Genomic DNA, 14338 nt, shown 5'->3' with positions numbered 1-14338 from the left:
ATAATTGTGTATGATATAAAAGAATAATTTAAAAATCAACAAACTTTTATTATAATTTGTAATTTGATGTCATTGTATATATTATTAGACATTCATATTTTATTATGAATTTTTTTTAAAAAAATAATTAAATAAATAGTGTTTGATTAAATAGAAACAATAATTTTCTTATCATTTTATAATAAAAAAAATTATGTGTTAATAACATTTATTCAAAAGTTAACAACCAAATAATTGATTTTTTATTTGGTAGTTGAAGAAAAGTAAGAAAAATTTGTCAAAGCAATGCAAACTCACTTCCATTGATAATATTTTGTCACAATCATTATAAATTTTTCAAAATTATAATAATTAGTCACAATATATTATTAACGTTCAAATATATTTATCGCACTTTTTACACTTTAGAGAGACTAAATTTTGTATTTTCATCTTTGAGGGACGTATTTGTCAGCGAAGTGGATGAAGAAAAGTTAAAAAATATTATATAACAAATATGTTCATGTGCTGACAATTAGAGATGACCATATTGACAACCATTTCAGTGACAAATTCGTTGCTCTGTGCCAAGTAAACTATTTTATTTTATTAATGGTGACGGACGGAAGTTAACGACGGGATATATTTATCGTACTTTTTATGCTTTCAAAAATTAAATTTTGTATTTTCATTTTTTAGGAATATATTTGTTAACGAATTATACATTCAACCACAAAAATAATTATTTACCAAAAAAATATAAATTTCTTAACTATTTTGTTTTTTTATGCTTAAAAGGAGACCAAAGTCACCAAAGCCATTACAAAGTAAGATAGCGTGGATGTGAGACTACTATAAAGTCCTGCCACAACAAAATCACAACCATCAGAAAACATTGGGGAAAAAAACAGAATAGGCTCTGTAACTAACGTGGTGAGGCCAGGAAGAAGGAAGTGTGTGTTTGTTTGTTTTACTCAAAACGCGCGTTCGGAGTCCCGTTCAACGCAATTTCTGTTAGAAAAAGCTTTGGTGTTGAACGTCGTGGTTTGCTTCAAAGCCAAACCAATCTGTAGCAGCTCAATTATCCCTCCACGGTGCGTATGAGTAAACTTAACATTCCAGCTTCTTCTTCACTAGATTTCTGCAAAACCTATATACAAGCTCAAGATATTCTTTCCTCATCCTCAGCAATATCTTCGTTGTTGTTGTTGTTGTTTTGCTGGCTTCTCAAAGATGCGGGGTTTTTCTTTTTCAGATCCGACGAAAAAAGCCGACACACACTCATAACTTGTTTTTCTGGCTTCTCAAGATACGGCGTTTACTTTTTCAGATCCGACGAAAAAGGCGAGAACGAATTCACAAGGATCAGGTTCGAATTCTTTTCTATATTTGAGATCAATTGTCATGCTCCGTTCTAAAATAATATCTTCGGCTTAATACTTAATTAGAAATTATTTTTAACATAAGCTTTAAAATAATTATCATAAAAGTGGTTTAATTATGGTTTTAGTCTTTCAAAATTGGAATATATCTATTTTTTGTCTTTCAAATTGAATTTAGTTCTTGAATCCAGGCTGAGACAAACTTTTTCCAGTATATATATAGGGATAAACAAAAAAAAAACCTTCATCATCAATTTTTTTTTCTATTACATATAAAAGAAGTCATCCTCTGTGGCCGGTGTGTCAGTGTATGTCTGGGCTTACAAGCATATACAATCTAGTTTCAATCTAGAAACTGGAAAAACTTTCAACAACACTAGAGAGAACACATTTACGTCTTAAAAATGTTTTTTAAGTCAATTTCTCGTTGTTATTATTTTATAAATAATTTTTTTTATGTTAATGTTACACTTAAAGTTTTTTTTTTGTTTGTTTGAGGGAAATAAGTACTTCTGATTAATATTAAATGTTAATAATACTTTTCATATATTAACTATTTCATCATTGTAAAAACATATTTCATTAATTAATTGGCAAAAATATGATTATTTTCTTAAATTCAATGGAAAATTCATAGAAAACTTTAATACTTTATGTATTTTTTATACAAATTTTGTTTTATATAAAAAATTAATATATCTTGATATCACAAAAATAATTTACAAATAAATTCTTAAATATTTTAATTCAGTATCATACAAGATAATTCATAAAAAAACTAAAAATCTTATTAATATAGTAGGAAAATAAATATTTTTATTTCATAAAAAATAATTAATATTTGAATATTATTGTTATTAAATTTTTAAAATCAGCCATAAAAATTATATTATCAAAATTATTACATTTAATTTATATAATATAATCTTAATTATTTTGGCCCCTCCATTTTTTAAAGAGCTTCACCAATAAAAACAATGCAATTTTAACAAAAAAATAGTGGTGTAACGCTCAAAAGTAGACACATGTCAAATATTGATAAGTGATAACGTCACGACTTTTCCTTACTTCTGTTAATGTTGTCTGGCTATAGGAATAGAAACGTATTTTTTGATATTTAAAAGACTAAAGAAGAAAACATCAAATATTAAAAATGCTGTCTTCAATTTCTCTGTTTCAATTTGAATGAACTAGCATCTCTATTAATAGAACAACAGATAAAGAAGACGAAGAAAACTTGGTGGGTTGACTTGAATTGTTTCCTTGTAATTTCAAATTTTGTGACACATAGCACTCTTGCGTCCATGACATTAATTTTTTTTTGTCAAAGTTGTGGAGACAGCAATTTATTGACAACAATTTAGAGAGATATTTCAAGTTTGAATTGATCCGTCAGCAAAATTCGAAATCAGAAACTATGAGCAACTAGGATTCTCTTTCTCTTTCCCAGCGGAAATATAACCTACAACCACTCTGTGAGGTTGCTTTGAATTGTTGTGGATACATGTGATCAAATATATGATTTTTAATGTAAGAAAGAGGCTCATAAAAATACAACTAAGGTGATCTTTTAATTCGGAAATGAATGTTTTTTATTTTATTTTTTTGTACCTCCGTGATTCTTAGCCATCAATTGTATGCCCATTTTTGGAAAATTTACACTTGCAGTGAAAGTTGTTGAGTGAGATGATTACATTCATGGACACAAAGGAGAAATCAAAAGAGGTGGAGAGTTGTTTGGATCCTCAGCTATGGCATGCATGTGCAGGTGGTATTGTACAAATGCCAGCAGTGAACTCTAAGGTTTATTACTTCCCTCAGGGTCATGCTGAGCATGCATGTGGACCAGTTAACTTCAGGACTTGTCCTAAGGTTCCACCTTTTGTTCCATGTAGAGTGACTGCTGTCAAATACAGGGCTGATCCTGAGACCGATGAAGTCTATGCCAAACTCAAGCTCATTCCTCTGAATGCCAATGATGTTGATTATGATCGTGATGTTGTTGGTGGGGCTGAAACTCAGGACAAGCCTGCTTCATTTGCAAAAACCTTGACCCAATCTGATGCCAACAATGGTGGGGGATTTTCTGTTCCTAGGTATTGTGCAGAGACAATTTTCCCTCGTTTGGACTACTCAGTTGACCCTCCCGTTCAAAACATCCTTGCCAAGGATGTTCATGGGGAAACATGGAAATTCAGACACATTTATAGGGGCACGCCAAGGCGACATTTGTTGACTACTGGGTGGAGTACTTTTGTGAATCACAAGAAGCTTGTTGCTGGGGACTCAATTGTGTTTTTGAGGGCAGAAAATGGGGATTTGTGTGTTGGGATTCGACGAGCGAAGAAGGGAATTTGTGGTGGACTTGAGACTTCCTCAGGGTGGAATCCTGCAGGAGGAAATTGTCATATTCCTTATGGTGGATTTTCGCCCTTTTTTAGGGAGGATGATAATAGAATCTCGAGAAATGGCAATAGCAATGGGTTAAACCCTAGTGTGAGTATGATGGGAAAGGGAAAAGTCAGGCCAGAAGCAGTTTCTGAAGCTTCAAATCTTGCAGCCAATAAGAAACCCTTCGAGGTTGTTTACTACCCTCGAGCAAGTACTCCCGAGTTTTGTGTAAAGGCCTCCCTAGTTGAAGCAGCACTACAGATTAGGTGGTGTTCTGGAATAAGGTTCAAGATGGCCTTTGAAACAGAAGACTCCTCACGGATAAGTTGGTTTATGGGAACTATATCTTCGGCTCAGGTTGCTGATCCCCTTAACTGGCCTAACTCACCTTGGAGGCTTCTCCAGGTAACATCATATTTATTATTCTTAATGCCTTTGAACTAGCATAATACATTATATATCTTTATGACATGAGGATATGTATTTATGTTCTTTTATATGTTCTATTTAGCCTGAAATGCCTTAGCATCAATATTATGCTTAGAAGTGTTGTGATGTCATTCATTTTGCATCATTATCGCATTGGACCATGAATGCATGTAGAGTTGTTAGATTATGTTAAAATATGTTGGCACAATGCATTCGGTAAATTAGAATTTAAAAACAATTAAACTTTTCAATTGCTTATTGCTAATTAAATTAACTTTTGGAGAATTAGAGTATTGATGAAAAATTTATGATGCTATTTGTACATTCACATAAGATTGTGCATTTTACATGTTTAACACAAGTAAATCCTAGTTTAGTTGGATTTCTCTATTTTGTACCAACTATGACTAATTTGATGAAGTTATATTTATAGGTTACATGGGATGAACCGGATTTACTTCAAAACGTGAGAAGGGTGAGCCCGTGGCTGGTTGAATTGGTGTCAAACATGCCTGCCATTCATTTTTCCCCTTTCTCACCACCACGGAAGAAATTGAGATTGCCTCAACAACCAGATTTCCCCCTTGATGGCCAGATTCCTTTGTCGACATTTCCCAGCAACCTTCTAGGTCCTAGTAACACCAACCAATTTGGTTGTCTACTTGAAAGTACACCTGCTGGCATGCAGGGAGCCAGGCATGCTCATTATGGTCTATCCTTATCGGATCTCCACCTCAGTAAATTGCAGTCAGGTCTATTTTCGACTGGTTTCCCGTCTCTTGATCACGCTGCTACGCCAATGAGGGTCTCAAATAGCATAACATTACAAAAGCCCAACCTTAGTGAGAACGTCTCTTGCTTACTGAGTATGGCAAATTCTACCCAGTCTTCAAAGAAATTGGATGTTGGGAAGACACCTTCGCTCGTGCTTTTTGGCCAAAAAATTCTCACTGAGCAGCAGATCTCTCCAAGTAGCTCTGGTGATACACTCTCCCCAGTTCTTACCAGAAATTGTTCATCAGATGGAAATGTCGATAAAGTGACTAATTTTTCTGATGGTTCTGGATCAGCTCTTCATCAGGAAGGTTTACGCGAACACTCCTCTTGTGAGAGGTTCCAATGGTGTAAGGATAACCACCAAGAAACTGAGGCTGGTTTGGAGATTGGTCACTGTAAAATTTTTATGGAGTCTGAAGATGTGGGTCGGACTATGGACCTCTCGTTGCTTCGGTCTTATGATGAATTACATAGAAAGTTGGCAGACATGTTTGGCATAGAAAAATCTGAAATGTTAAGTCACGTGCTCTATCGTGATTCAACTGGGGCTGTCAAACGCATTAGTGATGAATCATTCAGGTAGGAATATTCACAATCACTGCCATATTGAATTGGAAAATGTGGTCCATCCTAGAGCCTGACATGTTTATCTCTTTGATGTTATTGCAGTGACTTCACAAGAACAGCCAAAAGGTTGACTATTCTAATGGATTCTGGCAGTAACAACGTAGGAGTGTAGTGAGGCAAAATAAACTATTCTTTTAATTGTATAAATGGTTCATGAAGTCTCATTTTCTAACCTTTCCCCCTCCTGGTGCAATGGAAGGAGGCAGCCTGATTTAGTTTTTGAATATCAAACTCTACATAAATGTTTCTATTCCATCTCAAAGGGGATGTTTGGATTTTTGAATTTTGGTTAGAGTGATCATAATTTGTGTTTTCATTTTTTTTTTGTCACTATCTCTTTATTTTTGCCTACTTGAGTTTTCTTTTCAAATTTTGTTGGGGAAAAAGGTGGAGGATAAAGAGAGAAGTTTGAGATCCTATAAATATGATTGGTTTGTATGCAGTAAAAAAATATACAGTATTCAATCTAAATATTAGTTGAAACAAAGGGAGAGTCATTCTTGCCTTTATGTATTTACCTGTTCAGAGATTGTACCGTTTTTTCTTGGTGTTGCCTTATAAATTATTTGCCATTACAATTTAATCTTGCATTGAATGCAATTTTAAGGTTGCAAATGTATGTACCATCACCTGTATATTAAATTTGTACCGTTTTTTCTTGTTGCCTTATATTAAATTTTGAGGGTATTAAATTTGTCCTAAATTAATATGTTTTGAAACCATCCATATATATTTTTTAAACCATCCATGTGAACAAAACTAACATTAATGAGTTATGGGTCTTTAAAAAAACATTAATGAATTATATTTCTCTCCCTTTTATGTTATTCTTGAACCAACTTTAGTAAATAATATTTTTCTGAAAAAAATTAAAAAAAATCAAGTTATATTTTTAATTTGCACTTTATAATAAGAATGTAAAATAAGGATGTAGTATTTTTTTTCTTCTTTTCAGCCTAAATGTATTTTGAGACTCAGATAGAAACAGGCTTATAATAGATGGGATCTCAATTCTACTTTGGTCATGGGAAATTGGTGCACGGTTGGATCATTCTTCTTTACATGACATTAGCAATGACAATGAACTAGAAAAATGTGAACAAGTTTCCAATCTAGAGACACATCATGTTTGTGAATGCACCATTGATATATCTTCCCAATTAAACTTTTCTTGCTTGACCCGGAAAATTGAACAGTGGGAGAAGAACAAGCAAAACAAATACAAAAAGAAAAGAAAAACAAGATTAAGTTGGTTGAAAGTCTAATCACAGGATAGAAACATAGGTGGAGTTGACTTAATCACCACTTAAGGACCAGATATTTCACAGGCAACAGGTAAAAAGATTATGAACCATGATTCCAAGCAAGTAAAAAAGTGCCACATTGAGAGGACAACGGCATGAAGCAAGAAGGAAGAAATCACAAACATGGAACTTTCCTCACCCAAAAATCAAAATGGAAAATTTAATTCAACCAAACATAAGTCCCATGCTGATGCCGCAAAGTGTGGGGGATAATTAATAGAGCAATTAATTAATATTGTTGTACGTAATAAGTTATGGGTTATCGGGATTGCAAAAACAGAGAGTTGTCAAACACGAAGTCAATAATTTGTTAGATTCGGAGCGTGACACCCATAAAATATTGTTAGCAAAAAAACAACATTATAGTAACAAGAAAGAAAGAGCTGGAAAGCAGAGGAGGACACATTCCTATTTGACTCCACACAAGAAAACAAACAACAACAAAAATAAGGATATGTTACGGTAATACTATTATATTATATTTATATATTAAGAGGCCACACGTGAGAACGTGGGGCCATGTAGGGCATGGTAAAGTAAAGGTAAAGGGAAAGGTAATAATAGGTTCACGTGTGGGTGACGTCATCAACGGTGTGTTTACGCATGTGTTGGCGACCGGGCTGTTTTGCTGTTGCCTCCACCTCATCTGTTTTCTTAGCTTTGTCTACACTTTTTTTTTAACCCATTATTAATCCAATTTAGTGCAAGTGTATGTATAAAGTGTGATGTGTTTTTTTTATATAAAATATTAATTATTAATTTACATATGTATATTATTAATAGATAATTTATAATCTGAAAATTAAAAATTATTCTAAAATTAAGTTTATAAACTTTAACCTAAACATATATTAATGATAATTTATAAATATTTTTATAAGTATTATTTAAACATAAAATTCAACTAAGTTATTGGACATAAGTTGTTTATGTGTTGAAATTAAGATTAAATCATTTGAGTATTAAGTTTGATTTTTGACAAAAATAATTATTAGTTAGATTTTATTTACATCCCGTCGAATTTCAAATGAATCAGTGTCTCTTTCTCCTAATGAATTAAAGAATTTAAAAAATACTAAAATTTATCTTAGTCGTGACAATTTCAATCTAACTTATCTAAAGTTTTATTTTGTTTGTTTTTAAAAAAGAGGTTAGTATTATCCTTGGATCAACTGTTATTAACATTATATTTTATAGATTGAGCAATGCAATCATTTTTTAGAAACGTTATTAGTAACAAAAAATTTAAAATATTTTTATTATATATTAAATATATGAAATTAGGTGGGTTGCATTCTATATAATGAATCTTACTTGTGTTTTATAAATTTTAACTAATAATATGAATTATATAACAAATTACACTCATTTCCCATGAAGTTAGTGTTTATTACACTTACACTCTCTTCCCTAAAATGACATTTCTTTTTGTCTCCCATGAAGTTAGTGTTATTAACGGTGTTAGATTTTGTGAAATATCCTAAGAACCTCTATCATGCTTGTGCAAGTCTACTCCCAGACCAAGTTTACGCTGGATTTTGCGTACGAAAACATCTTCAGCTCGCTCCTCACCTCCGTTGTCAACTTGGCCGCCTTTGTCAACCACAACAACTTCACCATCCCCTCCTCCTCCAACGTCGTTGACAGCCTCTTCTAGTGTTGCGGTGATCTCACCAACAATGAATGTTTTCATTGTGTGTCGCATGCGGTCTAAATTATATTAAAAAAATGTCTTACTACTTAAGACTCCTTTTTGTGGGAAATGGAGATCTAACTGCAATTGTATTCCCTTTTCTCTTAACTGTTGGACTACAAAATGATAAAGGCTAAAAAAGAGAGAGACAGATCACGCTGGAGAGTCACCGGCAATTTACTTAAAAAATAATAATAATGGAGGAAAAAAGATAAAACGAATTAATGGTGAGAATTAAATCTCTGGTAGTCACGGACACAAAATGCAACATAAAGGTGGTTAGAATTTATCTCCACTAAAGAAAAAGAAAACGCAACGTGAAGATAAATCTTATTCACTGTTCTAAGCTTATTTTGTCCTTTTTTATTAGGCTAATCCATTTTCAAACTTTATGGTTGCTCACTCACGAGATTTTATTTACGTACAGAGAAGGAATTGGGGAATCAAATCCTAGGACTTCTTTTTTCAAAGAAAAAAATCCAGTTATATATATATACTAATTTTATGATAATTAATTTTTGTCATAAAATTTGATCGTTTATTTTTAGTGAATTTTTTTTTTCAATTACATATTTTTTTTATTCATAAGATTTAAATTTAATATTATAGTTAAGAGAATTAAATATAATATTACTTGTATGAATTCCTTATTGATATGTATAAGTATATATACGTATGGACCTTCACTAGATATTAACATTTGCAAGTGGGGCGTGCGGAAACATGTACAGCTAGTAGTTTACCCTCGTATTTATTCATGATCACATGGCAAAGGTCCTTTAATGATTCTGCTAAACAATCCGTCGAACCATGCATGCTTGAAGCTTCCATGTTCATAGCTAAGTCTTCATTCATATACGATCCTCTGCCATTGAGAAGACAGAATCCGAAACACGAGGATCCCTATAAATGACCAGATCTTGAGTTGGATCATATGACGTGAAATCGTATTATCAACGGCACCTAATTATGCATGTGAATATACATAATACGATAAAAACATAAATAATGATACACTTAAAGATTTTTTTTTTCTCTTACTATCGTATCCTCATCTTATGTAACATTTTTCCATTTCCTTTACTTAGTATCTCTTTTTAAATTGTGGGCTTAGTTCTATTTTCCATCGTATAATTTGACAACCGAGTAATTTTCATTTCCGAGGTTTCAATTGCGTACGTAAGACTATCCATATACTTTTCGAATAAACAAACAATTGATGTTCCATCCCATTTTTAACATTTATGATATTGTGGATTACATTTTTAACAAATATCCGTTGTGTATATGGTGCACATATACAATAGAAACAAATTTCTTTGTGTAGTAAGGTGGAAATATACAATTGAAATAAATTTTCGTTGTGTAACTGGAAAATTTTAAAATTGTGTGATTTGGCATTTTTTTTATTTTTAAAGGAGATTAATTAAAGCAATATCTTAAACTACTTGTTAGAAATAACTTGATAAATATAAATGGATGCAAGAATATAAAAAAAAAAAAACCTACTAAAATTAACATAGATACCTAACACGACATTGAATAACAATACAAAAATAAACTACAACAGAAATAAACTACTTTTTGTTGTGTATCTGAACCATTTACACAATGAGAACTTTCTCCCTTGTGCAAAAAAAGCACAACGAAAATAAGTTTCTATCAAGTATGCAAAAATAAAAAGGCAAGTTTAGGTGACTTACTTGAACTTCGAATAAAAAACGGAGGTCGCCTAAGAGAGGAAAGCAGACTTGGAGTAAAAGTGAGGGGTGGGGGCTTTTGTTTTGGTTGGGGTGTTTAGGGGGCGGGGTAATAAGGAAAAGGCTTGGGGTACGATGGTATTTTCACTAGACTGGAGATTTAAATAGGTAAGTAAGAGGTGTCAATAGTAAGCCCTAATCATTTTCGAGTTTTTAGTCTTAATTGAATCAATGTATTAATTAGCCCGACCCAGTTAAAAGATAAAACTCCAGCCCATTATAAACCTTATCACACCAGTTGATGAATGAAACTTGAACTATCAACTCTATTATGCAACTTGAAATGTACGAAACTTCCCATTTGCTTTTATTCATGGATAATCTAACCTGGAGTCATGGGAGGGAAATATTTCGTCACTTTCCCTTCAATTTTATATATAAAAAAATTACAAACAAAAAACCCTAAAATTGCCCTTTTTAACGTGACTCAACCCCTTTTTGGGAGCAACCCAACTGTCCAAGAATCGCATGATGCAGCTCAGATTTGGATCCATCCAATAGAGAAGTAATTCGCATGATTCAAGTTCAATTCAAGGTAAACAAAAAAAAAAGAATCTTCATGAGATTTGTATCAATTTCTTCAGAAATTGTTTCAAATCAGGACGCAAACAAGCTGTATGATTTGTGAGAAGAACTAGCTACTTTAATTTGCCCCCACCCCCATGTGTTTAATATAATGTTATGTACTTTGAGGATACATTGGGACATCATCCAATTTATTTGGTCATACCACAAACAATCAACATATACAACCTACAAATGTGAAAATGGAAAAACATTCAAAGAATAAGACTAAAAAAAGGTGGTTATTTTTAATTGTCATCGGCTTGATACTAACCATTTTTAAACAAACAAAATGTAAATGACAATAATGAAAAATAAGAAAATAGCTAAGCATGAAAAGTATTAATAATTTTTTTATCGATAAATATTAATTATTAATTTATTAATTTTTTTATTTTTGTCAGCAGGAGAGATTAAATTCATAACTTTTTTTTCTTTTTTCCTTTTTTTTTCGTGTCTACAATATTAGCAACTGTTACTAACTAGATATAAGTGACACAGCAAAACCCTTGGATTAGTAACAATAATAACTCCAAATGCACTGAAAGTATCATACAAGAGCTTCTCATCCACATCTGGCAGCAACATTAGGCTCAATGCATGACTGCATGAATTTGTTTAACACTTGCATGATTTGGTGACTCACAGGATCAAGATTGCCAATGAAAAAGGGATTCTTGGAACCAAAAAAATGTAAAATTAATCAAGAAGCGTGTAAACTAAATATTTCTTAATCAAGTGACACGGGCATTGACACAAGATGCTAGTTCATTTCATGCCTTTTCATACACTGAACCAAGGACGGATATAAGGAGGGCCTTAGCCCCTCCTCCTGCATGACTCTAATAAATTTGCCTGCATTGCCTTGTAGTTGTAGCAAGCTAGGTAACAATTAATAAATAAGATGAGTAAACTAAAACACATTGAAGGAACTTCACAGATTTATGAATATAATAGGAAATCTAAATTTATGTTCACACAGATTATTTTGACTATCAATTTATCATTCATTTTATATTTACAAGTCAACATTAATCGCTTTAATATACTATTATTTTATTATAAGCATATCTGTATGTATTATATATTGTTATAAGATTTGATGATTTTTAATTTTTATTGTTATTATTATTTCTTGGATTGTGAGATTATTATTGTGAATCTTGTTTGATAGTTGTTTTAGCTGTGAGACTAAAGAGTCTTTCAAAAGTTAAAAAAAAATAGTATGAGTTATAATATGTGAAACCTTTAATAATAATCTTTTAGAGCTAATTATTTTGTGTTAGTGACAAAATGGGGGATAAATAAAATACAACCCATGATAATGGTTGGTGTATTTTTATTTTATGGAGTTTTAGAAATGTTACGCACCTATTTAATTTCATTTACTATCTAAATGTACTGAAAAATTAATGAACGAAATTGATAAGTAGATAAAAATCATAAATATTCATACAAATCACTCAATAATGTAGTAAATCTATACTACATGGTTATTACATTAACAAAATTTTAAGAAATAATTATTAAATATGTAAATCAATAACTACTTTTTTTAATATTAGGCACCTTTTTTAAAAAAAATCTTGTAAAAAACTAATTTTTTAAAGTTATTCTTCATCAAATAATTATTTGTTAAAAGTTAGTAAATATTTAAATAATTGAAAAAAAAATACCCCCCCCTTAAAGGGTTTCTGGATCTTCTCTGCACTGAACATGGTGTTTTTTATTTTGTCAACTACACTGAACATAGTAATAGAACTTCCTAAAGTAAGGAGGCAGAGGAATGAAATCCTTAATGTAGTCTAGAGTACAAAGTATACTCTCATATTAATTACTATGAATAAAAAACAAGAGAGATTTAATTATAAGAACGATGGGATGTTAGAAGAGACATACGGCACATAATCATCCATAAATACATGTATGTTTTTTTTTTCTGGTCTTGTTTTTATATTCTTGATGATTATGTACGATGTTTAATTGTTTATCACTATTCAGCTTCTCCTCTTCGTTTTTTCTCAACAATTATTTTATGCATTTGATAACACTGAGTTTTAAACTTAAAAACTATCCATGTTTCTCACTGTTAGGCTCACCTTAGTAAATTATGTATCCATAATTTAAATTAACCTTAAAACTAATACAATTTTTATCCAGTGAAATTAAAATTTAACATTACAATCACATTAACAAACTTTTACTTGTCTAAAAATAAATATATTACATCAGCAACCTTAAAAGGTAAGTTATAAACTTGATTCAATCCTACAAAATGAAATTTACATTTTATTTATATATTTTATTTAGGCTTCATCGCTAGATAAAGATGAGATCTTCAATACATATTTCTCACGCCGAAAATTGGACAACTCAAACGTATAAGACTAGATATTTACAAATGATCCAACAGTGATCTAATAATGAATAACACGATAGACTCGGTACTAGATCACTATAATAAACTTTGATGTCATCTTAAAAAATAAATTATAAACCTAACTCAATTCTATAAATTAACTTATAAGATAATATTTACACCTATTTACTTCTCATCGCTATAACTAGATTGAATAAAATGAAATTTTATACCCTTTACTAGCTTAGATACTCAAATTTCTTTGAAAGGGATTAAGGCATAACGGTTATTCGGCTTATGCCATGTGTGAGACATTTACCACTTATTAGAAAGTTGCAAATTACATCAAAGTCAATCTTATGCCAATTAGATAAGTGGAACCCTTAAATGTACATTCATTTTTTATGGATATTTTTTAAAGTTCTCTTAAATATATTTTTTAAGATGTAATAATCATATGCACTATACGAATAAATTTTTTAACTTGTAATTTTAATTGAATTTAAATATATTTGTACAATGCACATGATTCTTGTTACACCTTATTACTATTATTAGCAAGCATCTTACTCATCCATTCGTTATATGAATATTCAAGAGCAAATTATAAATTATAAATATTTAAAATTATTCTGCTTAATTAATTAATGTTTAATCTTTAGATACAATTGAAAAGGATAAAATGTTAATATTATAAAAATTGGATAATTAATTTTAAAAACCTTAAATTAAAAATTAAAAATATCTTGTGTTATTCTTTTATAGAGAGTGTTAAAAGATTATGTATTTATGAAAGAAAATGTGCCCTAATGCAATATATATACATTCATTCCAAAGTAATTAATTTGAGATGGTTAGAAACTGAGATTTAAAACAAGGGTTTCAAACTAAATAACTAAAAAATAATTTAGTAGTTTCGAAAATGAATAAAAAAATACTTTTTTATCCCACTCGTGAATTAATTAAAATCAATATTTTGAATTAATTAAAGTGTTTTAAATCTTTATTTTCTAAAAATAACTAATCAAAACATTAAATTTCTCTAAAATAATAATATTTTAAATTTTTTTCCT

The 14338-nt window shown here is 30.8% G+C and overlaps 1 protein-coding gene across 2 annotated transcripts; it reads left to right on the top strand.

Annotated features, from left to right (window-relative positions):
* Nucleotides 1-830: 830 nt before the first annotated feature.
* Nucleotides 831-6098, top strand: LOC114371217 (auxin response factor 18-like). 2 transcript variants are annotated; one of them, XM_028328661.1, is made up of 6 exons: nucleotides 831-1073; nucleotides 1235-1348; nucleotides 2692-2923; nucleotides 3030-4157; nucleotides 4615-5537; nucleotides 5628-6098. In XM_028328661.1, the coding sequence occupies exons 4-6, from the start codon at nucleotides 3048-3050 to the stop codon at nucleotides 5695-5697; spliced, it is 2103 nt and encodes a 700-aa protein (XP_028184462.1). In that variant the 5' UTR covers nucleotides 831-1073; nucleotides 1235-1348; nucleotides 2692-2923; nucleotides 3030-3047; the 3' UTR covers nucleotides 5698-6098. The 2 variants fall into 2 exon arrangements, with proteins under 2 accessions (XP_028184462.1, XP_028184463.1); XM_028328662.1 differs by lacking the exon at nucleotides 2692-2923 and having other exon boundaries at nucleotides 5628-5916.
* Nucleotides 6099-14338: the final 8240 nt, after the last annotated feature.

This window comes from Glycine soja, chromosome 10 (genome assembly GCF_004193775.1).
Source record: "Glycine soja cultivar W05 chromosome 10, ASM419377v2, whole genome shotgun sequence".
In the NCBI taxonomy this organism is placed as follows: Eukaryota; Viridiplantae; Streptophyta; class Magnoliopsida; order Fabales; family Fabaceae; genus Glycine; species Glycine soja.
The sequence above is the reverse complement of the archived record's forward strand: the minus strand, read 5'-3'. Positions and strand labels throughout refer to the sequence as shown.

Coding starts and splice junctions, on each gene's coding strand:
- LOC114371217 (XM_028328661.1), top strand. CDS start 3,048: ATGATTACATTCATGGACACAAAGGAGAAATCAAAAGAGGTGGAGAGT. Junction 4,158..4,614: donor CACCTTGGAGGCTTCTCCAG/GTAACATCATAT, acceptor TTATATTTATAG/GTTACATGGGATGAACCGGA. Junction 5,538..5,627: donor ATTAGTGATGAATCATTCAG/GTAGGAATATTC, acceptor ATGTTATTGCAG/TGACTTCACAAGAACAGCCA.